This window comes from Chrysemys picta, chromosome 6 (genome assembly GCF_011386835.1).
Source record: "Chrysemys picta bellii isolate R12L10 chromosome 6, ASM1138683v2, whole genome shotgun sequence".
NCBI lineage: Eukaryota > Metazoa > Chordata > Testudines > Emydidae > Chrysemys > Chrysemys picta.
Window position 1 is genome coordinate 68,343,199 of NC_088796.1, and position 26,511 is coordinate 68,369,709.

At 44.1% G+C, this 26,511-nt stretch overlaps 1 protein-coding gene across 1 annotated transcript in view; it reads left to right on the top strand.

Annotated features, from left to right (window-relative positions):
• Positions 1-26,511, top strand: part of MAN2A1 (mannosidase alpha class 2A member 1) — a 225,035-nt gene that overhangs the window by 18,769 nt on the left and 179,755 nt on the right. The window contains 1 exon segment of the mRNA XM_065599246.1: positions 8,655-8,799. Within this exon segment, the coding sequence (XP_065455318.1) occupies positions 8,655-8,799 (145 nt within the window).

Here is a 26,511-nt window from a genome sequence, read left to right on the forward strand (position 1 = left end):
TCAAAAGAACATATTAACATTGAAATGAACTGTAAACATAGGCTGTGCAGAAGAGCACTGTACTTCCAGCCCTTTGCAACTCCAGTTCACTTTCTCTGCTTGGTGAGTTCAGCTGCTTTCCCTCTGTTCTTCATTTAGGTCTTCATCAGTTCCATGTTAAAAGTCCCTGAGAGATTTTCCTGAGGGTGTTCGGTCTGATGGCATGTTGCACCCTTGTCACCTTCTTTGCAGGTCTACTGATATCACACTTTCAGGTGTGGTTAAATGTGGTGCACAAATCAAGTATTCATTGTTTAATGAATCCCCTCTAGCTCCTGATAGGCTTGAGACCATAGGCTCCAACTTCTCCTGGTGCCGATGGGTGCTTCCCCCCCCTCCCCCCCGACTCCACTCCGTTACCCCCCCCTTTAAGTCAGCTCCCTTGACCCAGTAGTCTGGCAGGGTCATATGTCTGGATCTCAAGTCCTTTATTCTAACAACATGGTTATTGGGTTCCTATGCAACATGTTCTGATCTTGTGAGGAAACCAAGATAGTTCTGTTGTAGTGCAGAAGGCTTTTCACTAAGAAGTGCTGTGCTGATCAAATGCAATTAAGTACACCTCTACCCCGATATAACACTGTCCTTGGGAGCCAAAAAATCTTACCGCATTATAGGTGAAACCGCATTATATCGAACTTGCTTTGATCCGCTGGAGTGCGCAGCCCCGCCCCCTGGAGCGCTGCTTTACCGCGTTATATCCAAATTCGTGTTGTATCGGGTTGCGTTATATCAGGGTAGAGGTGTAATTTGTTCAAAGCAGAGCTCTTGACTTGGTTTTCTGTTTGGTTCCAATTAGCATTAACAGAAAAAGAAAGTTAAAGTAAAGTAAAAGATATGCCGACTACTACTATTACCATAATATCGGAGTGTGTCACAATATTTATCTTTGAAACACTCTGAGGTAGCTCTCCCCCATTTTACAGATAGGGAACTGAGGAGAAGAGAGACTAAGTGACTTTTCAAGGTCATACAGGAAGTATGTGATAGAGTAAGGAATTGAACCTGCATCTCTCAAGTCCTAGGCTAGGACCCTGTCTGCTGGACCATCCTTCTATTCTGCTATCCCTGGCAATTGTAGAGATTTATTTAGGCGCTATTTTTGCCTACCATATTGCTGTGAAGGACAGAGTTCTTGGCAAAACAATATTTAATGGATCTTAGACTTTCATCCTCCTACTCACTAAAATTGGTGTCCATTACCTTTGACAGGAGGGTCTTAGAGATACAGTCCTAGACAGCCTCATGAATTTTAAACCATATTTCACAAAGAGAAGGTGGTATTTGCCCCTTACACCAGTATCTGACAAAAGTGATATTTGACTTTCATGTGAATAAGCTAATATCAAAGCCTGTCTCTCCACCCCATAGCCCCGTACTGTCCTGGAAAGGCAAAATTTCTCACCCTTTATGTCAGAACAACTTTAGCTTTTACTTAGTACAAGGACATTTAGAAAGCCAATCAGACTATTTGTGGCCTTCATAGAAAAATGTAATGGTCAAGCGATTTTGGCTCAATCTGTGTAAGTGGAGAAGACTCAGCATCTAGTCCTGTTACAAACTATTGATCCTTCTGTGCCTGAATGCCTTAGTGCTTATTCATCTAAAGGGATGACAGACTTAAAATAATGTAGTTGCTGTGTACCCTTAACTGAAGTCTTTAGGGTTCTGTGTGGCATTTGAGTCACACCTATCTTAATTGTATCTTCTTGACAATGCATGAAGAGCAGATATGAGTTTTGGGAAGATGGTGATTTAGTCCGAGTTATTGGAGCTCCTCAGCCCACCTTCTCAAGGATGTCATTGCTACCCTGAGGCTTTGTGGGGGGAAACTCCATGTAGGAGAAACAAGTGGTTACTTACCTGTGGGGAGACTTGTTCTGGAACTGTATTGCCACCTGAAGCGACACTTACTGTCTCCCCTTCTTATTTAGGGGCTCATCTACCGGAAGGGCTTCTGGTTGTAGAGAGCTTAGAAGATCTCTTATGGGGTATGTGGTATTTATGCCTGTGCCTGCAAGTCTTTAGGCAAGTGACTCCTGCAGCGTATGCCTGTATGCCAACCAGTTGGAAAATAAGTTACTATAGATAAGTGAGCTTTTGTTTTAGATTAGGTCAGGCTGTATTTGTTTTTGTGAGAAGGGACTGAATGATCAGTATAAACGTTGTAAGCCGTAGATGTGAGGCTACGTGGTCTTTGCTTTATGCAGAGGAATGTTCAGTCTCTCCGTGCTTATGTGGTCCTCAACAGTATATTGAGTGCCTCACAATCAGTGAATTTTAGTCGCACAATACCCTTGTGAAATAGAGGCTAGCTGAGTGCACCCAGGTGCATTGGACCCCCATGTCTTGGTTCTACCCTCAGTTGCTTTTAGGGTGTTAGTTCATTACAGTACAGAGTTGTCCTCAGTGCATAAGGGCCTTAGTGCAATTGTACCTGAAGAGTGAACCCTACCATGGTCCTAAGGCTGCTTTTGAGTCTTGATTCTTTGCCTCTGTTGGGGCATAGTTTTAGTACCTCAGAGTAGTCCTTTTGTTTGTCATAGAAGCACTGTGTTTTGAATCAGAGTTGGAAGGGTTTAGGTCTATTCAGAATTCCAGAGACCTGCATCAGTTTCTCTTAGTAGAAATTTTTTTTAGATGAATTCTTGTAGATTACTTAGGGAGTGTCTACATTAGCCTTTTTTCCCTAAAAAATTCCTGCTGTTTCTACTACTAAATATAGATCAGCATTTCAACCATAAATTTGTCTAACTGCTCAAAAGAGATGTAGAAAATACACTATTGTTAAAATGCTGTTTGTTGCTGCTTGAGATATCTAGGAATAACAAGCAACAATTACTAGTTGCATTGCATCTCTAGTATCAATATTGTGAAGTTTTAGGAAAGGTGTGTCTAGTGCAGACAAAGCTTTGTGGCAGTCTAAACCAAGCCACTTGACTGATCTCTGTACTCTTGCTGTTGTCCATAAATTATAATATGCCGTAGCATATAAAATGAGAAATTAGTTCAGTTTGGGCTGATCACAGCTATCTTTATTTTATTTTATCTTAAAATAAAAGAATATACCTTTTGAGTGATCAAGATCTTACTGCCAACAGATCTCTAAAGATGAAATCCTGGCCCCATGTAGATGTCAAACTTATGAAATTGTGTGCTATCTCTGATTCGTTAGTGACAAGTCAGTTTTCTCTAAATTGATACCCTCTTTCCATGAGTGTTGCTGTTTAGTCAGATAAATTCTTACTGTGCTATGTAAACATTCACTCTAAACTTTTTCTGAGATGGGATATGACTAGGATCAGAAAATATAACTGCAACATTCCATTATGGTTTATTTCTCTAATTTTAGGTCTGTAAAGAAAGTTAAATCTGTCAGCTAGAAAAAGAAAGTTGACTCAATGTGCCCTTAGACACACTAGCATATTGTTATAAAGAGGGTTTAAAGTAGTTTGATCTCTATAGATTGGTTTTAGTGCCAAAACCTGAGATCCTTGTTTAGTTTTTGTTCATTACTTTTTAGGTTGCCTAAGGATAAGATTATTTGGTGACTGCCTATGCTTTAATGGCATTTTGCCTAACCGAAGGACCTGGAGACTTGGCCCAAACTTAACAGAAGGTTAATCTTTTGTATATGATTTTTGAATCAGCCTTTTAATGTTCTGTTAACTGTTTTGGTACTCTGGCCACAATATAAAACCATTTGAGGTTTTACGGATAATAATGCTTTCACAGAGTGCATTACTGATATAGACCTGAATTAACTACATAAAATATTTAAAAACTTTTTGATTTCATTGCGAAATATGGGGATCCAACTGAGCTCTCTTTGGAAATGGAAATAACTTATTTTTTTTCAGAATTTGAAACCGTAAAGTTTATATGTTCAGACAATGTGATATTTGCTTTTCCTAGATCTTTTTCCTTCAGTAATATGGAGGATATAAAGTTAATTTCTAACAAAATAAGTGGGTAACAGCTCTGTGTTTTTAAAATTGGTTAGAGAGTAAAAAGGTAGAAACATGGTTCTCCAAGTCCTAACTAGCAAAGTCAGATATAATACCTGTAGTATGACCTCAACACAAGATTTTCTCCATAGAAAATTGTCCATTAGTGTCTAAATTCTGCAGGCACCTCATTTTGGAGAGCTTCAGTTGCTGTGACCTCAGCTATTTGAATAAACTTCATATCTCTTGTTTGACTTGAGCAAGTATTTTACTAAGGAAGAGAGCAGCTACAGAATTAGCCTTAATCATATCAACCAACAAGGATGTTTCCTATAGTTTTAACTGGACTTTCTTTTTGTTCCATCCCCCTCGTGTCTGCTGTCTTTGTAGACTCTTTGGCCTGGTCTACACTATGAGTTTAGGTCGAATTTAGCAGCGTTAAATCGAATTAACCTTGCACCCGTCCACACAATGAAGCCATTTACTTCGACATAAAGGGCTCTTAAAATCGATTTCTGTACTCCTCTCTGAGGGGAGTAGCGCTGAAATCAACATTGCTGGTTCGAATTAGGGTTAGTGTGGCCGCAATTCGACGGTATTGGCCTCCGGGAGCTATCCCACAGTGCGCCACTGTGACCGCTCTGGACCGCAATAGGAACTCGGATGCACTGGCCAGGTAGACAGGAAAAGCCCCGCGAACGTTTGAATTTAATTTCCTGTCTGCTCAGCGTGGAGAGCACAGGTGACCATGCAGAGCTCATCAGCACAGGTAACTAAGCAGTCCGAGAATCGAAAAAGAGCACCAGCATGGACCGTATGGGAGGTACTAGATCTGATCGCTATATGGAGAGAGGATTCCGTGCTAGCAGCACTACGTTCCAAAAGATGAAATGCCAAAATATTTGAAAAAATCTCCAAGGGCATGATGGAGAGAGGCCACAATAGGGACTCACTACAGTGCCGCGTGAAAGTTAAGGAGCTCAGACAAGCCTATCAAAAAACAAAGGAGGCAAACGGTCGCTCTGGGTCAGAGCCACAGACATGCCGCTTCTATGCTGAGCTGCATGCAATTCTAGGGCGGGCCGCCACCACTACCCCACCCCTGACCGTGGATTCCGAGGAGGGGGTACTCTCAGCCATGCCTGAGGATTCTGCGGACGGGGAAGATGAGGAGGACGAGCTTGCGGAGAGCACACAGCACTCTGTTCTCCCCAATAGCCAGGATCTTTTTCTCATCCTGACTGAAGTACCCTCCCAACCCTCCCAAGGAGGTATCGCAGACCATGAAGCCATGAAAGGGAACTCTGGTGAGTGTACCTTTGTAAATATAAAACATGGTTTAAATGCAAGCGTTTTTTAATGATGAATTTGCCCTGAGGACTTGGGATGCATTCGCGGCCAGTACAGCTACTGGAAAAGTCTGTTAACGTGTCTGGGGATGGAGCGGAAATCCTCCAGGGACATCTCCATGAAGCTCTCCTGGAGGTACTCCAAAAGCCTTTGCAGACAGTTTTTGGGTAGTGCAGCCTTATTCCGTCTTCCATGGTAGGCCACTTGACCATGCCATGCTAGTAGGAAGTAATCTGGTATCCTTGCATGACAAAGCCTGGCAGCGTATGGTCCCGGTGTTTGCTGGCATTCAAGCAACATCCGTTCTTTATCTTGCTGTGTTATCCTCAGGAGAGTGATATTGTTCATGGTAACCTGGTTGAAATACGGGAATTTAATTAAGGGGACAGAGGTGGCCGTTCCTACTGGGCTGTTTGCCTGTGGCTGAAAAGAAATCCTTCCCTGCAGTTAGCCAAGTGGTGGGGGGCGGGGGGAAGGCGGGAATTGAACTTTTCGCGTTTGGGTAGCAGGGATCTTCCCTGATACCAGCCATGCGGTGGGGGGAGGGGTAAAGTGATCATCCTAGAGAATTGGATGGGTGGTGGTGGGGTTTAGTTTGGTTTCTGCAGCTGCACGTTAACAGGAAAACCGCATCACTCAATGGGCTTTGCTTGGTATGGGAAAGGAGAGCGCTGCTTTAATGAAGGTTGCAGAAGCCGCAAGACAATGGCTTACCATGGCTGCATGCAAGTCGAATTCTGTTGCCCAGCCCAGTGTCTGTGATCTCTAACACCAAAGCCGCAGGCACTCAATATAAGATGCAAAATGTGACCTTGTACCGAAATCACATGTGCTATGTAATGTGAATAGTGTTGTTCACCGTGAAAGAATATAAGCATTGTTCTGTAAAATGTATCTTTTTAAATACTTCTCTCCCTTTTTCGCCTCCCTCCTGCAGCTGGAAATTTTTCAAGCCTCCCTCCTCAGTCCCGAAGGCTATCTCAGATAAGGCAGGAAAAAAAAATGCACGCAAAACTAAATGTTCTCAGAAATCATGCAATTGACCCGCGATGAAAGAGCTCATCTGAATGAGTGGAAGGACACAGTATCAAAGTACAGGAAAGATGCCAGTGAACGTGAGGACAGGAGGGACCAACGTGAGGACAGGAGGGACCAACGTGAAGAGAAGAGGGACACTTAAGATCAGAGGTGGCGGCAGGAAGATCAGAGGAGGCAGTATGCAACTCTGGGGCTACTGCAGGATTAAATGGACATGCTCCGGTGTCTGGTGGAGCTTCAGAAATGGCAACAGGATCAGAGTGCCGCTGCAGCCCCAGTATAACCACTCTCCCCCCTCCCCAAGTTCCATAGCCTCCTCACCCAGACGTATAAGAACGTGGGGGGGCAGGGGGGTAGAGGCTCCGTGCACCCTGCCACTCCACCCCAGTGGACAGCCCAACCAAAAAGCCGTCATTATTTTGAACTTTTGGAGTGGCCTTTTCCTCCCCTCCTCCCAAACCCCACCCGGGCTACCTTGTCTCAGTTCTCTCCCTCTTTTTATAATCAAATAATAAATAATACATGATTTTTAAATGATAGTGACTTTATTTCCTTAGAAAGCAAGCTGTGATCGAAGTAGGAGGGTGGGTTGCTTACAGGGAATGAGTCAATCAGGGGGGCAGGTTTTCATCAAGGAGAAACAAACAGAACTTTTCACAATAGCCTGGCCAGTCATGAAACTGGTTTTCAAAGCTTCTCTGATGCGCAGTACTTCCTGGTGTGCTCTTCTAATCGCCCTGGTGTCTGACTGTGCGTAATCAGTGGCCAGGCGATTTGCCTCAACCTCCCACCCTGCCATAAAGGTCTCCCCCTTACTCTCACAGATATTGTGGAGCACACAGCAAGCAGCAATAACAATGGGAATATTGGTTTGGCTGAGTTCTGAGCGAGTAGTAAAGTGTGCCAGTGACGCTTTAAACATCCAAAAGCACATTCTACCACCATTCTGCATTTGCTCAGCCTGCAGTTGAACAGGTCCTGACTACTGTCCAGGCTGCCTGTGTATGGCTTCATGAGCCATGGCATTAAGGGGTAGGCTAGGTCCCCAAGGATAACTATAGGCATTTCAACATCCCCAATGGTTATTTTCTGGTCTGGGAAGTAAATCCCTTGCTGCAGCCGTTTAAACAGATTAGTGTTCCTGAAGACACGAGCGTCATGAACCCTTCCCGGCCATTCCATGTTGATGTTGGTGAAACGTCCCTTGTGATCCATCAGTGCTTGCAGCACCATTGAAAAGTACCCCTTTCAGTTTATGTACTGGCTGCCCTGGTGCTCCGGTGCCAAGATAGGGATATGGGTTCCATCTATCGCCCCACCACAGTTAGGGAATCCCATTGCAGCAAAGCCATCCACTATGACCTGCACATTTCCCAGAGTCACTACCTTTGGTAGCAGCAGCTCAGTGATTGCTTTGGCTACTTGCATCACAGCAGCCCCCACAGTAGATTTGCTCACTCCAAATTGATTCCCGACTGACCGGTAGCTGTCTGGCGTTGCAAGCTTCCACAGGGCTATCGCCGCTCACTTCTCAACTGAGAGGGCTGCTCTCATCTTGGTATTCTGGCGCTTCAGGACAGGGGAAAGCAAGTCACGAAGTTCCATGAAAGTGCCCTTATGCATGTGAAAGTTATGGGAATCGTCCCAGACCCGCAACACTATGCGGTCCCACCAGTCTGTGCTTGTTTCCCGGGCCTAGAATCGGCATTCCACGGCTATAACCTGCCCCATTAGCAGCATGATCTCCAAAGTGCCGGGGCCCGCGGTTTGAGAGAATTCTGTGTCCATGTCCTCATCACTCTCGTCGCCGAGCTGCCGTAGCCGCTTCCTCCTCGCCTAGTTTTTCAGGTCCTGGTTCAGCATAAACTACATTATAATGCACGAGGTGTTTACAATGTTCATGATTGCTGTCTTGAGCGGAGTGGGCTCCATGCTTGCTGTGGTATGGCGTCTGCACAGTTCACCCAGGAAAAAAGGCGAGAAATGGTTGTCTGCAGTAAGTTCTTTGGAGCAGGGACTATCTACTGCTGTGTATATGAACAGTGATCAATACAATTAACCCTTGATCTTGGTTGGTCCCCAGTCATTATCATACTAAGCATGATTTGTGCTGCTGTAAGTTAGATTGGTCTTCAGTTACCCATTAAAAAATATATTTTTTAAGAGCAACAGCCGGAATTTAATACTGGATTTTAATGAATGCAATTTTTTTTTAATATGGAATTGTGCACTATATCTGTTTTGTGAATTCATGCTGTACATTCCTTTTACTCTTTTTAGATGTTGGATGTCTATGATATTCTTCCTTTCGATAATCCAGATGGTGGAGTTTGGAAACAAGGATTTGATATCACGTACAATGAAAATGAATGGGATGATGAACCTCTTCAAGTGTTTGTTGTGCCTCACTCACATAATGATCCAGGTAATACACTGCCATATGGATTTGAAATCTGGGTATTTAGCAACTTGAGTTAAGATATGTAGGACTGCAGCCTTCTTTTGGTGTTAGGATTTGGGCTTTCCTGACTCATGCTGCCTAGTGTATTAAGTGTTGATTCACCAAAGCGTTTGAGCATGTGTTAATTTAGCCCATTGACTTCATTGGAACTACTCAAATGCTTAAATCTGTGCATATGATTGATTAATTATTAGCTGGATCAGAGCCTTAGTGGCGGCATTTTGCATTGGTGTGTAGTATGGAATTTCTAGATGCTCACCACCGTTAAGTCAAATGGAACTACACACTACTGCATTATATAAGTTCATTTTAATTATTTTTTTTTACCGGCATGTAGAATAAGAAAAATTTCAACTTTGATAATTGTTTAACTATTTTTAGTGCAAGTTGCCAGTAATTATTAATAGTCTTGTATCTTTGGAAGATGTGATATTGGGGAATCTAAATTTCTGTGGTTTTAGTCTTCATTGCTCATACTTAAAGTGGTTAGCACATGTAATCTCCCCCCTCCCCGAGATGAGTTAACGTTTCTAATGACTATGTGAAATTAAAAGTGCCAGAGACCTATAAAGTTTATATAATAGAGCAATAAATGCAAAAGGCAGCCTGTTTGGTACATAAAACTAAAATTCATTGAAGTTGCCTGCCACAATTCAGATTTCTTGTCAGCAAATCTACATTCCATGCACCTGAGGGGAGAGGAGGGAAGAAGTAGCTTAAAGTCAGATACCTAGTGTTCCTCTGAAGGAGAAAGGGATGTTTGTCACTATTTTTAGATGACCTAGGACTGAGGGAACAAAGGTCTGTTTTCAAGAACACTGTTTCTTGGTGAATTTGGAGAGAACCCAGCTCCAGCCCTCAGTGTCTGCAACATCTAGGGATGACTTTAGTGTAAAATCCCCACCATCTGCCACTACCATTTTAAACATTGTATCAACTAAGCATATTAGGCAGGTGGTTCTCAAACAGGTGTATGTGTACCCCTGGGAGTACGCAGAGGTCTTCCAGGGAGTACATCAATTCCTCTAGTTTATTTGCCTAGTTTTACATCAGACTACATAAAACAGGGGTCTCAAACTGAAATGACCATGTGGGCCACATGAGGACTAGTACATTGGCCCGAGGGCCGCATTACTGACACCCCCCTCCCCGCTGCCTTTGGCCCCGCCCCCTTCCATGAGGCCCTACCCCCATTCCAATTCTTTCCCCGAAATCCCCACCCCAACTCTGCCCCCTCCCTGCCCCCAGGGGGTGCAGGAGGAGTGTGGGGTGCGGCAGGGGGCTCAGGGCAGGGGGTTGGGGTGCGGCAGGGGGCTCAGGGCAGGGGGTTGGGGTGCAGGGTGCAGCAGGGGGATCAGGGCAGTGGGTTAGGATGCAAGAGGAGTGCGGGGTGTGGCAGGGGGTCGGGGTGCAGGGTGCGGCAGGGGGCTCAGGGCAGGGGTCAGGGTGCAGGAGGGGTGCAGAGTATGGCGGGGGTTGGGGTACAGGAGGGGTGCGGCATGGGGCTCAGGGCAGTGGGTTGGGATGCAGGAGGGGTGCGGGGTGAGGCGGTCGGGGTGCAGGGTGCGGCAGGGGGCTCAGGGCAGGGGGTTTGGCTGCAGGATCTGGCCTGGCGCGTACTGGGGGCAGGGCACGCTCCCTGCATGTCTGCCCTACCCCCGCAAGAGGCTGGAACGTGGGGAAGGGGGGGCGGAGGGGCTGTGCGTTTCTGTTGCTTAAGGCACAGCCTCCAGCAGCTCCCATTGGCCGCGGTTCCCCGTTCCCGGCCAATTGGAGCTGCTGGGGGCGCTGCCTAAAGTAACAGCCACACACAGCCCCTCCGCCTCCCCTTCCCCACGTTCCAGCCTCTTCCCGGAGCTGCACAGGGCAGGGCAGGCAGGCAGGGAGCCTTCCCTGCTCCCGGTGCTCGTCCGGCCGCTCTGGTAAACACTGGGAGAGGGCAGAGGGGAGGGCTGCGAAGGGCTCGCAGGCCGCAGAAAATCACTGCGGGCCGCGTGTTTGAGACCCCTGACATAAAATCACTAGGGAAGTCAGTACAAACTAAAATTTCATACAATGACTTGTTTATACTGCTCTATATACTCTACACTGAAATGTAAGTACGCTATTGATATTCAAATTGATTTATTTTATAATTGTCTACATGGAAAAAAATTTTTTATACTGGCATAAACTAAAATGTGAATTTAAACCAATATAGTTCTACCAGTATAACCCCCTGTGTGAATAGTTATTCTGGAATAAGAGTTTTTCAGTTTTGCTTATGTTGCTTTGGAAAGGGTGTGAATTAATGTTTCAAAAATAAGTAGTGGGGAGGGAACAAAAAGCTACTTTTACTCCAGAATATGCCCATACAGGGAGGCTATACCAGTATAACTAACACTTTCCTATGTAGACAAATCCTGAGAAGGTTAGCCCTGCTCATTGGTTTGTACACACACACACACAAGATTTCAGTTGATGAGGGGGGTGGGGAATCTACTTACCACCAATTATAATAATTTGAATGTAACAATTTAAATAATTAAGCCTTTCCTACTATGATTCTTTCCAAGTATTTCATTGATGAATTCTTTCTAAACAACTTTTTAATATTTGTAATACTGTGGATCAGACTGAAATATATATCACTAGTCTACAGCATGACTCGTTTTGAAAGTACCAGACACCAAGAAATAGCAGATAATAAAAAAAAAAAATCTTTATTTGGCATTGCATAATACATTTGTGATAGAAGTGTCACAAAAAACAAACACTAAGCACACTGTATGTGATATACATTATCCGATATATTATGAGCTGCCCCTTCTTGTCTGTCTTTTTGCTCAGTACCCCACCGTGCTTTCATAAACTTTCCCAGACATACTGGAGTAAAGAGTAGCCTGCACTAGATGAAAGCACACCTGTAGTATGCATCAGTAGGGTCTACATGGACCAATTAATGCTCAGCAAGTTAGTGTGCTTTAGAAATCACATCCCATGTAGTGAGCACTGATGCACCATGTAGAAAAGCCCTAAGAGGACAGGCAAAATGTAATTTGGTACAATTTTTTTCAAAAATTGTCAGAAGACATAAATAACACATTCCTTTTATAGTCTGTTTAAATAACAAAATGATGCACAGGAATAAAAAATAATTCAGTTTAAAGATTACAAGAAAGAGAAATGATTTTAAAACTTAACTGCTCTATTTGCATTTCTTAACCTATTGTTATTCTGACTATTTCTAGAATTTAGTTTTGAAAAAGGTACAATATTCAAAAGCTTAAAAAAAAAAAAGGAACTGAAGTTGTTTCTGGTCAAAAGCCTCTGTCTTTTTTTGCTACTAATGAATATTTCTGGAGCTGCCTGTTTGAGCCATATGCTTGATGGCTCCTTGCCAGTACTTGGTTTCTGAGTTTTTAAAATATTTTTCTGTATTCTCTGAAGTTAAATAAAGGTGTTTCATTTCCTTGATCATCAAATTCATACCTAAAAGGACTTTTTTAAAAGAAGGTGTTCAGTACACAGATTTGAGTTATCACATTCTTGGGGAAATGATTTAATTTAATCTTTCACCTACATGCAGTTAATTAGCCACAGTTTTGAAAAAATTTAGTTCAACTTTTAGTTCAATTCTAAAACAGATTTCCTTTCTTCCTCCAAGTTCTGGGCTCTGTTGCCCAAAAATGAGCTGTGTTAGACCTTCTTATGGGGAGCATGTCCTAGATAATTAAGAGATCCCTAGCTTTGGTACATTAACAATTCTCAGAAGACTGACTGACTATTCTTAGATTCTAGACATAGATTAATCAAGAATCAGTTGATTTCTGCCCTTTTTGAAAACAAAGCTAATAGCATATATTTTAAAGAAAAACCAACAAAACAATAAAACTCACAACAAAACCCAAATGAAATGATAGGAATTAAACAAAGTTAAGTGTAAACCTTGTGTGTGGGCTGGTAACTTAACAGCAGATGTCCTGATTCAGCAATGTTTTACTTTGTTTTAAAAGAGACTATATTTTCATCCTTAACTTCGTCTTAATGAAGTTTTAGTCTGGAAAAGCCTTATTGCTTTGCGTATGTGTCAGTGTGGATCCCAATGTGATGCACATTCATGTAAGATCAGAATCTTTTGAATAATTGTCTCTGTTGGCACTGCCTCATACTTCAGTGCAAAGGCATAAAGGGTAGAGTGGCTGTGACCCTCCCTTGCTTTTTTCTTACCACCCATGGCAACGATCTGAAACTTAGTGAATATCTGACTTGGAAGACTTCATTTCAGTTTTTCAACTTCTGTGTGAAACAAACTTCATTTTCACACTTCTGTTTTCCTCAGTTTTCTTTTCTTTGGAAGGTCCTATCAGCTATTGCTTTGTGCATCCCTCTTTACACTGGTGTAAGATGCTGCATGCCAGTGGCCACGCCTCTTGGCAGACTCTAAATCATTAGGATTCAAACAATGCCTGTCTTGCGACGGACTGAATCCCACCAAAGATGGATGTAATTGATACCTCTTCTACCTACAAGAGATCCACATACCTGATAGGTGCTCTATGTAAAAGTCCTTCTTCTCAAGGACCTGCAAAACCAATGATGCTTGGCTCATGTTTCTGCTACAGCAGTGCATGTGGGTTACTTCAGACCCTCAGGTGATAACTTCCAGTGTGAGTCTGGAAAAGACAGCATTGGCTAGCACTCCCTCGAGCACATTCCAGGCCCCCGGGATTGGGCAATAAAAGGAAGGCTAAGAGGATGCTGATGAAGCTGGCGCTAGCAACTTTGACACTGAAAACTTTGGCATTAATGAAATCCTTTGGCACGAACAGCCTGAAGCCAGCACGCCAAGCAATAAAGCCAGCATCTATAACAAGAGCGGGCTGAAATTTTTCAGACAAATAATTTTTTTTGCCAAAAATAAATGCTTGAAACTGTTGATGAATTTGAGTCACATTTGCCAAATAGTTTTGGTTTAAAAACAAACAAACAAACAAACAAATATATATAATAGAATATAATATAATTTTTTTTTACTTTGGTGATGGTACTCATCTACAAATTTTATAAGCATACTCTCCACCCTACTATCCAAGTCATAAATGAAAATATTGAATAGTACTGAACCTAGGACTGTGTCTTGTGGGACTACAATAGATACACCCTCCCAGTTTGAAGCAGATTATTGATGATTACTCCTTGAGTAGAGTCTTACAAACAGTTTTGCACTCACCTTATAGTAATTTCAGATAGACCATATTTCCCTAATTTGCTTATGTGAATGTCATGTGGGAATGTCAAAAGCCTTATTAAAATCAAGATATATCATGTCTACTGCCTCCTTCCCCAGCAAACTACTAGGGCCAGTTTCCTTTCCTAAGTCTCACTGTGCTCCGGGAGAAGAAGCAGTTGCACACTGTTGATGTTTTCAGGGCCTTGTTTTATTATTTTAACAGAACCCAACTATTCAAGCTGTCCCCCTGGTTGTTTCTTGCTATAGTGACTAATCTAAAGGTCAGGCCATCTCATTTGACTATCAAAATGGATGACACAACATATTTTGCTGTGTTAGCAGTTAGCTGGTATACTGCTCCCATTGAACATTGTCTAGCTGTCTCCACCACAGCACAAGCAACATCATCTCTCTGCTTCAGAAATGTGCCAGTATCAACAATCTGTAGAGCAGCAATATGGAGTAACTCACTGACCTTTATCAAACACTAAGCCTTGGACAGAGATGCCAAGTCAGATGCCAAAGTTGGGAGACCTGTACTGCAATCGCAGTTCAACTGATGCGAGACTCCTCCTCCTCCTCCTCCTCCCCTCCCCCCATCCAGAGGTGATACTGCTTTCCATTTCTGATTTTTGGAGTCCTCTGCTATCGTGGGCTTTGAATTGTGATAGAACTGAGGGAGGGTCGTTTATTATATGCCCTTTTGTGTCTTCACACGGGAGCAAGAAGAGGCACAGGGTGCATATGCAGCCCTGATGGACACTGCTATTCAAAAGAAGCTGATCTTATGCAGGTGAAGTGCATGCACACCTGTTCCTATGGTGGGATCCACACTGACTACAATATCCTGAAGAGCCATAGTTAGAATAGGGTGACTCTTCTTTCCCCTCTTCCAAAATCTTTAAAGAAAAAGCCTATTGTGCTCACATAACTCAGATTAGTGGATGCTGCCTATAACTTGAGAATTTCCTCTGTGCTGCTAAAGAGTCAGAAATTATGCTAGAGGTTAGAGCTTATGTGCAATTTCACTTGTAGTTCTTAAAGAGGTTACAAGCTTGTACCAGGTATAACAATATTTGAGGCTCTAGGTAATTACACCTCTTGCATGTGTCAGCTATAACTGTGACCACCATGAACTCTGCATAAGAAGTATCTTTAATAATTCTCATCAACATAGCATTTGAGTCTTAACGGTGGTTATAAACTTTTGTCTAGACTGCAAAAATGCTCACTGCTGACTATTAGTGTCAACAATAGGTGCATTTGAGAGTGTGTGTGTGTGTGTGTGTGTGTGTAATGAAAGCTTGGGCCCATAACTTTCTGTCAGAGTTCAGGATTTAAAGAGTTGGAAGAGATTACATGAAAACATTCAGAATAAAGGTTTCCCTCAGGTGCCATTATTAATACTTAGAACTGTCCAAGTGTACAGAACAATTAAAGCAGTTTTCTGGCTTTTCAATATTTGGGTTTGTTGTCTAGAAAAGAGTTTGTTTGGACTGCTCCATAGGGAATGAAGCACTGAGTCATTAACAGGCCATCTATCAGCCATGTGTCCTTTTTATCTTAGCCCAGGCTTTTCACCAGACTAAATGTCCTACTGCTCGTTTCTCACTCTAAAATTTCAGTTTGTGCCATAAATCCTAGGCTATGTCTTTATTGCAAAAAAGATGTGGTTTCTTTTTTCCCAGTGGGATACGTAAATGTGTGTTAACTATTGCTTTGTAAAATCCCAGTGGGGACAAGACAATAATTTTACCACGGGTTGCTGAAAGAGGTCAACACTGTTACCCCAACTATGGTTAACCTGGCTTGGCTACCTTGTGGTAAAATTACAATGTTTTGTCTTCACTAGGATTTTATAGCGCAATAGCGAACATGCTGTAGTTATCTTGCTGAAAATCCACCCTTTTTTAGCAGTGAAAACAAGCTATGGTAACTATTGCTAAAAAAATAAGATACTATGAGCTATTGTCACACAGTCTGAGTTTATATTAACTTTTCATACAATACTGTAAACTAATTGGCCTCTTGGTGACGAGATAAGCCTTACACTGTATTATAAGAATAATAAAAATTATTGGTTCTTATAGTGTGTTTATATCTGTAGGTCTCAGAGCTTTCCCACATTATGGATTGCAGGTCAAAGAGGGTTTATAGGGTTTTGTGGGAGTTCATGCAAAAAAGTAAAATGGAGGGGAAAATGCATATAGCACCCTAATAGTGTTTCACTAGAAGAGCACCAAATTATTGTATTCTGAGATCCCCTGCTAGTGGTTCAGTAAAGGATATGAGTGTGTGCAGCAGGCTGATAACACTTCTGCTAATAAAACAGTATTTATTTATTGGGGTAATGTGGAGGAACCCTAGTCATGGACCAGACCCCCTGGTGCTAGGCTCTGTGTAAGCACCCTGCAAAAAGATGCTACATGCCCCGCAAGATCTGCCTTATATAAGAGAACATGTCCTATTCAAATGTTGCTTATTATGTACAACACAAAGTTTACAGCAGGCATATCTGATGTTCTGATTTCAGGGACACGTTTTGCCACAATCTATAGGCTTTAAGGGGCCTGAGGGCACCACTGAGCCTTACACAAACGCATTGCATATGCTCATTTTTGCTGGAGCTCATTGATTTGGAAAGAGATCCTTTTGTGGAAAAGGACAGTGTCAATTTGCTCCAACAATGGCTGAAAGAGAAGGTGGGGAAAGCATTTTCGTATTGATTGTTTAAAATATAGGGCATCCTAAAGTGCTTCATGCCAAAAGTATGAAGCCTTCAATGTTATTTCAGCATCTAGAACAGGGGTGGGCAAACTTTTTGGCCCGAGGGCCACATTGGGGTTCCAAAACTGTATGGAGGGCTGGGTAGGGAAGGCTCTGCCTCCCCAAACCCTATCCGCCCCATCCCACTTCCCGCCCCCTGACTGCCCCCCTCAGACCCCGTGACCCATCCAACTCCCCCCACTCCTTGTCCCTGACCACCCCCTCCTGGGAACTCCTGCCCCTAACCGCCCTCTTGGGACCCCACCCCCTATCCACACCCCTGCCCCCGACAGCTCCCCTGGAACCCTATCCAAATCTCTCCCCCCCCCCCCCAAAGCCCCTTTCAGAATGTGGCCCTGTGAACATAGGAGGAACAGGGGCAGCTGCGCAGCCGGAGAGAAGCGGCGGTTTCCCCTTCAAAACACTGCTTTTCTCCGGCTGGCTGCGCAGCTTCCCGGTGCTCCTCCTGAGTCCTCTGCCTGCGTTCGCAGCGTTCCCGCCACCCGCACCTCCTGCCTGCTCTCCTGAGGCAGCAGATGAGCCTCCCTCCCTGCTCTCCTGCTCCCCACAGTGCAGCCCCCTCCTGCGCTGGCGTCGTGTCACGCTGAGGCTGCGGGGGAGCGGGGACAGCAGGGGAAGGGCTGAGGGCGAGCCTCCCCGGCCGGGAGCTCAAGGGCCCGGCAGGACGGTCCTGTGGGCCGGATGTGGCCCATGGGCTGTAATTTGCCCACCTCTGATCTAGAAACTGGACATCAGTGAAAGGTAAACCTGAAGACATTTTTCAGTGAAAACTTAAGCCTCCAAAACTGATCAAGATTTGGTTACTCAAACTGGCAATGTCAACATGAACTTTTTCAGATGTCTTTTATTTTGCACAATGTACAGCACATTTACCACAGAAAAATCATATTCTTCCCTGCATAATAGAAATGGCTTCAAAGGTTCTAAAGATGTTCAAGAGCAATCAGTGTCTGGTGCTGTACATTCATGACACTTTTGAATTGATTTGTGATTATGTGGGTTTCTGTAACTATCAACTATTGTTTATGCTGAAATTAGATTATGCATGAAGTAAAGTGCTATCGTGACTCATTTAATTAAGAGCAGGAGTGCAGGTTTTCATTAATGGTTAGTGATTGCCTTTTGCTTATGCCTTCAATTGATCTTGGTGGTATACTTAGCTAACCTTCCTGAGGTCTTTGGGCACATAAACTGAAGACTTAATTCTAAAGGTGGAGTATGAATGTTGTACCATACACAACAAGGTCAAAGTATTAATTCAGATTGCTTGGAAGGTACACACAGACGCTCTGCTTGTTGGGACCCTGGGTGCCTGGGACCCATGCAACGAGTGAGTGCTGAGGACCTGTGGAGTGGGCCGTCACTACACATGGCTCATGAGACGCCTAATGGTCTCAGACACTATCCGTTGGTCCCGGGACATCTACACAGAACACATCACTGGCCACCGCCAATACCAAGAGTGAGCCGATTAGACCTCGCCCACCTGCAAGGGAGAAGGGACTTGCTAACCCCCCCCCCCCCCCACTGGGCCTTACCCCCTGAGCCCTGAACCCACCCAGCCCCACCAGCCGCCGCCAATGCCAAGAGTGAGCCAGGGAGACCTCACCCACCTACAAGGGGGAAGGGACCCTACCCCCTGAGCCCCAACCCCACCGGCCACTACCAATGCCGAGAATGAGCCAGGGAGACTTCGCCCACCCGCAAGGTGGAAGGGTCCTATAATCCCCCCGCTACGGGACCCTATCTGGTAGGTTTGAGTGCATAAAGGAAACTTGGAGCCATTTCATCATGTTTCAGACTCTGAGAGAACTGAGGAGCCAGATGGGAAACATCACAAAATGATGTCTGCATTTGAGTGACCTTCAAATTCCAGCTGTCATATTTCCTACCCCCTCCCCCAATAATTTGCAGAGAGGGAAAGAGGTGGCTCATCAATCCCTGTCTGCAGTTGACTTGACAGCACTAACTGGGCCATTACAAAACGTAGATTTGTTCAGTGGCAAGATCCTGCAACTGACTTTCTCTGCTGGAACTAGTAGAAATAGGGTGTGGCTAAAGAAGGTATACTCAGTTTTACTTGCAGAAGCCTTAAATTCTCATCCTAGTTTCTCTCTTCTGTGTTTATTTTGTCTATGCAGGTAAAGGTAAATGAGTGCTGATGAGACTTTTAGACCGCACAATTATATAGTCCATATACACCACATATTTTACAAGAAAATTAGTTAAGAAAAGTTGATTTGTCTTAAAAAATTGTCGTAATAATTTCTTTAAATTCCTCTATCTATAAACCTGACTTTGTTAGCACTATGAATCTAAATGTATAGACTTCTGAGAGAGAGAGAGAGAGAGAGAGAAATCATTACATTTGTATCTGTTTACTTTGTTTCATATGTACCGATTTTCCAGGACTAGAAACAAATGCTGGCGATCTGTTGGAAAGCTGAGAATCTCTTCTTTTCAGTGGTACAAACCCTGCATTTTTAGTCTTGAAGGATCGTGAAATAGCAGATCTTCAACCTGTGAATGACCTAGAACTTGAATGTTACCTGTCTTAGGGAAGTGCCATGAGAGTGAAAGTTCCATATGGTGGGGAAAAAGTGTTTTTTTGTTTTTTGTTTTTTTGTTTTTTTTTTTGGGTGGCTGTTGAAGATGTTTAGAAAGTATAGAATTTTAGTAGTCCTAAAGAAGATGGTTTAGTGGGGGAGAATGTGGTAGAGGCATTTGAAAATGTGGGATAAATGCAAGTTATCACATGAATCTTCAAATTATTGTGTGGCTATTACCTTCAGACTGTGTGTGTTTAACATATATTTAATTTCTTTTAAAAGGCCCCAATTTAAACAAACAAAAAAAAGTTCCTAAGGACTTAGGAGTCTAACTTTGGGCATCCATTTTTGAAGCTCTTGGCCATAGTCTCCATATTTAATGTTACAGCTAGGTTTCATTTTACGGCTTATTTTTAACCCTCTTATAACTTTGGTTAGTGAAATTGGATTGCTCTGAAAGCGAGGAATACATTTTCTGCAGAGTTTGAGAACTGGTCAAACTGTGTTTGAGTTACTGGTCTTGGAATATCTTGATATGCAATCCTGTAACAAGACTCTTAACTAGTTATAAAGGGTATACAGCACTGTAGTATAATGATTGACTGTTGTAAAAATATTCTTCAGTAACAGTAAAACTGTCCTGTTTAAAAAACAGGCCTTGTTTCTGGAAACATTCCCCACTGAAGAAGGTAAATAAGGTTCTGTCACTTTCATATCGTCAGTATTGCTCCATTTTAACATTGTTAGAAATTTTGGGGCCAAGTCCTCTGGTACATTGGGGCAGCTTTGTGCTGGCCTGTTACAAAGCTGTTCTAAATCCAGGTTAACTAGCCCTAACTGAATTCTGCTACTTAGGAGGAATGTGGGGTGCCTGTGTTGTCCCTTCTCCCTCTGACTGGAACATGGGGCATGGCTGGGGAAAAAAGTGTGGCCAGGGATCCCTTTCATAGATTAATCACTGGTTGTCATAATGGTACTTTTGTGGTGTTGGCAACTGGTGGCAATTATAGCAGTCCTCAAGCTGCTTTAATTTGGGCCTGGGGACTGGCTCAATGCTGATCTTCCCCAGGACTGGAGGAGTGCAAAGATAGCTTTAAGTCACCTTTCTCCATTTCCCCTTCACCTCCTGGGTGAACCTGAAGAGCATCTGTTTGTGATTAATGATCAGTAATTTGTCAGTAATCAAGAACCAATTAATTGATAACAAGTAATGGTTAATCTTGTTAACTGTGATTATATGTTTAATGAGAGGAGTTATTTTAAGTATGGATTAGTTTAATAAAAACAAACCTCAGCTTTGATTTGATTTATTGATTTAACAATTAGAAAAAGCAGCACATACACAGAGAGGCATACAGTTACCAACAGCTATGGAAAGATGTTCCCTGTAGTTCTGTGACAGCCTGCAGATGGTCTTACTTTTCCTATGATTTAGGGGCAGTTATGTCCTTGTTACTCTTCCTCTGTATCATTCTGGTCCGTATCTATTCCTTCGTTTTGGTACACAGTTGTTAAAACAGGCTATTTTCAGGGGTCTTTGTTCCATTGCAAGTTTCCAACCATTTCAACACCTGTTGGTTAGTCACATAAGCCTTTTTTTTGGACATTTATTTGTTTCATATCTTGTGGTTAGTATCAGAGGGGTAGCCGTGTTAGTCTGAATCTGTAAAAAGCAACAGAGGGTCCTGTGGCACCTTTGAGACTAACAGAAGTACTGGGAGCATAAGCTTTCGTGGGTAAGAACCTCACTTCTTCAGATGCAGGTGGTGGAAATCTCCAGAGGCAGGTATATATCAGTGTGGAGATAACGAGGTTAGTTCAATCAGGGAGGGTGAGGTGCTCTGCTAGCAGTTGAGGTGTGAACACCAAGGGAGGAGAAACTGTTTCTGTAGTTGGATAGCCATTCACAGTCTTTGTTTAATCCTGATCTGATGGTGTCAAATTTGCAAATGAACTGGAGCTCAGCAGTTTCTCTTTGGAGTCTGGTCCTGAAGTTTTTTTGCTGTAAGATGGCTACCTTTACATCTGCTATTGTGTGGCCAGGGAGGTTGAAGTGTTCTCCTACAGGTTTTTGTATATTGCCATTCCTGATGCCATTCTCTCTTCTCCATTGCCTTCCTGCCCAAGAAGAAAGACTGCTGAAAGTACCTGAAGAGACAAAGGAACTGAGTGGTGGGAAAGGCAAGGGCTGAGTCCAGACTATGACAGCAGTCTAGTCTGTAAAGAAAAATAACTGGAACTGTAAACTACAGAAACTCAGCAACTTGCCTAAAACAACATTTAGGAGAGCTTCCTGCTTCCTTGAGATGGGTCCAATCCTGCAAGGGACTGAGCAAGACCCTGTGGGCATTGATGGCCCTCAGCACTGACCAGGATTGGGCTCTACACACCCTAGATTGGGATGTCCAGCTCTACGCCTATTGAAAGTGACCATCACTGGACCTAACCAGATCAGCTACAACATAACCAGCTCATTCACCTGCACGTCCACCAATGTTATATATGCCATCATATGCCAGCAATGCCCCTCTGCTATGTACATTGACCAAACTGGACAGTCACTACGCAAGAGGATAAATGGACACAAGTCAGACATCAGGAATGGCAATATACAAAAACCTGTAGGAGAACACTTCAACCTCCCTGGCCACACAATAGCAGATGTAAAGGTAGCCATCTTACAGCAAAAAAACTTCAGGACCAGACTCCAAAGAGAAACTGCTGAGCTCCAGTTCATTTGCAAATTTGACACCATCAGATCAGGATTAAACAAAGACTGTGAATGGCTATCCAACTACAGAAACAGTTTCTCCTCCCTTGGTGTTCACACCTCAACTGCTAGCAGAGCACCTCACCCTCCCTGATTGAACTAACCTCGTTATCTCCACACTGATATATACCTGCCTCTGGAGACTTCCACCACTTGCATCTGAAGAAGTGAGGTTCTTACCCACGAAAGCTTATGCTCCCAGTACTTCTGTTAGTCTCAAAGGTGCCACAGGACCCTCTTTTGTGGTTAGTACAATGCTGAGATTTCTCCTACAACAGCTTTCAACACATGCTAAGGGTTACTGCTTGATAAAATTCCACTCTCTAAAGTTAGCTTCGTCTTAACAGCAAAACATCCTGGGAGTCTTGCGACCAGGCAAACCTTAAAATATTATTTGGCCTATATTAAATATCAACACATCTAATGTTTCTCAACTGGCCCCCAGGATCTTGATAATTCCAATTTCATTTTTCTCCACTAGCAGCTTGACTTGCAAGTTTTTCTACTATCAATAGATAGTAGATTGGAATCTTTTAGAGCTGTGTAATTTATTGTGTATATAGTAGTTGTGAAGAACCAAGCCCATGACAATTATTAATGTAGAAATTAGATTTAAATTCAAATGAAAAATTAGCCTTCAGTTTTTCCATAAAAATATTTTTGCTTTAGTACATGCATCTACCTAGGTATTCACTGACAAAGAACACTTCATTAACACAGAGTTAAGGTTGCCTGGTGATATCTCGTGCATATCCATAGTGTCGAATTCAGCAAAACTCAAACATCTGAGAACCAGGAAATACAGAATTAAGGTACACAGCCATGCAACCTTAACTCTGCATTCCTAGAGCGGGCAACAGCAATTGGGAATGATCTGCGTGCATTCCAGCTGCATTCACAGTGTTATGTGTAGCGGTATTGAATGGAAGGGTTGTATAGAGCAAATTTGGCAGAGCTATGACTGTGTTATGAGGTGATCTGGGGGGTTCTGCCCTTTTAGGAATATGAGAGTCCTTCTGTGTGACCCCATCCCCATGTATGTGATCAAAGGAAAGAAATGCATGTGTACCTTGAGAGATTCAGTATGCCTCATTTCGGTACTATATTATGTAGGTCAGAGGCTGGCAAACTTTTTGGCCTGAGGGCCGCATCGGGTTTTGTAAATTGTATGGAGGGTAGGGGAGGGGGTCGAGGCCAGATGCCCACCTCCTATCTGCCCCCCCCCCGACTCCTGCCCCATCCAACCCCCCCCCCCCCCCCCGTTCCCTGGTGGCCCCCTGGGACTCCTTCCCCATCCACACACTCCTGCTCCCTGTCCCCTGACTGCCCCCGGACCCCTGCCGCCCCATTCAACCCCTCCTCTCATTCCTGACTGCCTCTCTGGGACCCCTGCCCCATCCAACCACCCCTTCTCCCTGTCCCCTGACTGCCCCCTGCCACCCTATCCAACACCCTCTCCTTCCTGACTGCCCCCCCGGACCCCTGCCCCCATTCAACCTCCTGTTCCCCTCACCCCCTGATCACCACCCCGAACTCCCCTCCTCTATCCAACCTACCCTGCTCCCTGCCCCCTTACTGCGCTACCTGGAGCACCGGTGGCTGGCGGCGTTACAGCTGTGCCGCCCGGCTGGAGCTGTGCCACGCCGCCACCACCACCAGCACGCAGCACAGAGACTGGGTCAGGCCGGGCTCTGCAGCTGTGCTGCCCCAGGAGCGCTCAGCCCAGCCGCCCAGAGCATTGCGCCAGCGGCAGAGCGAGCGAGCTGAGGCTGCGGGGGAGGGGGAACAGCAGGGGAGGGGCCGGGAGCTAGCCTCCCGGGCCAGGAGCTCGGGGGCCGGGCAGGATGGTCCCGTGGGCTGTAGTTTGCTCATCTCTGATGTAGGTTGTGTCAGTATCTGGGTATAGGAATGGTCTTGCTATGGGAATTGTCAACACTAGGTGGGAAGTGAGTGAGCACTGGGAGTATAATGAAGGGCAAGTGAAACTATACTGTTCGTTGGCTTTGTGTACATAAGGGTAAAGGTAGAGTTTCCAACTTTTCAATTTCTCAAAACTGGACACTCCAGCAGGAGCACCGTAACCTCCCCTGCTCCGCCTCTTTCCCCTGAGGCCCTGTTCCCACTCACTTCTCTCCCCCCTCTCTCTCCTCCCCCTTCCCCATTGCTCGATCCTCTCCCATTCCCATCATTCCCCAGCTGGGCTGCCTGTGCTTGGAAGGGGACTAGTCATCTGCCACCACGGAGCCAGGGCTGGGAGCCTGCCTGCCTGCCCATGAGATGCAGGTAGGGGTGGCCTTGGCTGAGCAGGGGTTGGTGCAGGTTGATGACCGGCGCTTCACCTCTCCCCTGCCTGCTTTCCCTTAAGGCAAGTAGAATGGGCTGGGACCCTGTGCCCCAGCACTACAGCTATGGTCAAAATTGCGTGGACCGCTCAGCTCCCCCCAGGAATCCTTCCCTGGCCAGCTGCTGGCAAAGGGCCAGGCCCTGCTCTATTACCTCGTGGGTGGCTCCTCCAGGTCCATTGCAGCAGCCAAGCCAGCCCTGCTCAGGGGCCAGGGTAGAGCACAACCAAAAGGGCCTCTGACCGGGGGCAGACTGGCCCCTCCCAGTGCTCACTGCTCTGCCGTGGGCTCTGGCTGATGCTGCTGGGCCCAGAGCTGCGGGGCGCTGGGTACTGATGCCACACTCCACCAGCTCTACACCTGGGGAAGCTGTTCCTCTCTCTCCACACCAGTTAAGTCCTGTGGTAACTGGACTTTTGGTGTCCGGTCCATACTTCTGACTGGAGACTGTAAAATCAGACTCTCCGGTCGAAAACTGAACACCTAGCAACCTAGGTAAAGGGATTGTAATGTGGGGTAAAGCGATTATAAAAATTTAGCAGATGTGGAATAGACTAAGTGTTTGAATAGAAGGCATCTATAGGTAGTTCCTGTTCAGCACAGTGTGAAGGCAGAATGTGACTGTGTGTTATGGGTATACTGGGACATGGTTCAGAAGGCAGAGTTAATGTTCTGTGGGCATGTATGTAGGCTTGCCAATGTGACCAGCCAATTGACCAGCCAAATATGTCAGTTCACACCTATTTTTGACCACTGTCCAGTACTGGCAAATATTCCAGCAAGAAAGCTCAAATTTAGGTGGTGGCCTGTGTTTTAATTGCATCATGGTGCCATGTATTAGTAAGCCTACCTAAATGTCTTGATTGCTCACTTTTCAATATGCTAATGGCACCTTTTGGGAAAATGTTCAACTAATTGAAAGCTGAGCATCTTGATTGGGTAGAAATTTCTAGAATCAACATTATGTATTTTTATCTTTATTTGTATACTAGGTCATCTATATACACAGTGGCTTACAAAGCACATTAAACAAGTTTAAAAGACACAGTTCCTGCCTGAAAGAGTTTACAGTCTAAACTGACCTAGGCAAACACTGATATTAACTCAGAGGGGTGCGAATGTGGAAGGGTGGAGAGGAGGGTTCACAACCATTAAGCTGTTTGAAGAGTTGGCCTCCTGTGTGCTTAGCATTAAGTGCATTTAAAAATGACCTTTTCTTTTATAATGGCTACATTTTTTTTCTGTGTAATTTTCTTTCTTTGGTAACTGTTCAGTCTTGAATAATGCATTTAAATGCTGACTTAACATTGCTAAAAAGTAATTATTCTTCCACTTTTAAAAACTTCATTTAATTGTCTTGCATTTTTTTGAGTTAAAATAACTGTTGAGTAACTTTGTTTTTGTAATTAGGCATAAGTACCTAGCTAAGGCTACGCCTATTTGAGACCCTAGTCTGTCTTCTTTTTGTTGTTGTTGTAATAAATTACCGCTTTAAAATATTTGACCTTTTTTGATGTTATTTGGCTTGTCAGTTGCCCAACCCTGCATACACTAATCTGTATTTCCTGGTTTTCAGAAGTTTGAGTTTTTCTGCACTCAGCATTTTGGAAAGGGACAATATGCTACCAGGCAACCTTCATTTTTTGTCAGTGAATTTCCTAGTTCATTTTAACAGACAGATAAATGTGGATAGGAGTTAATTGTCACTTAGGCAGTTGTAAGTTTGCAGTTGAAACATTACTGTGAACAGGTATTGATAAGAATACCTAGCTATACATCAATAGAGCTCAAGGCAATTTACCAAGGTACAAAACTTAGAAACATAAGTGTAGGCCTGGAAGGGACCTTGAGAGGTCTTCTAGTCCAGTCCCCTGCACTCAAGATAGGACTAAGTATTATCAGATTCTAGGCCATCCTTGATAGATGTTTGTCTAACTTGCTCTTTAAAAACCTCCAGTGATGGAGATTCCACAACCTCCCTAGGTAATGTGGTCCAGTGCTTAACTACCCTGACAG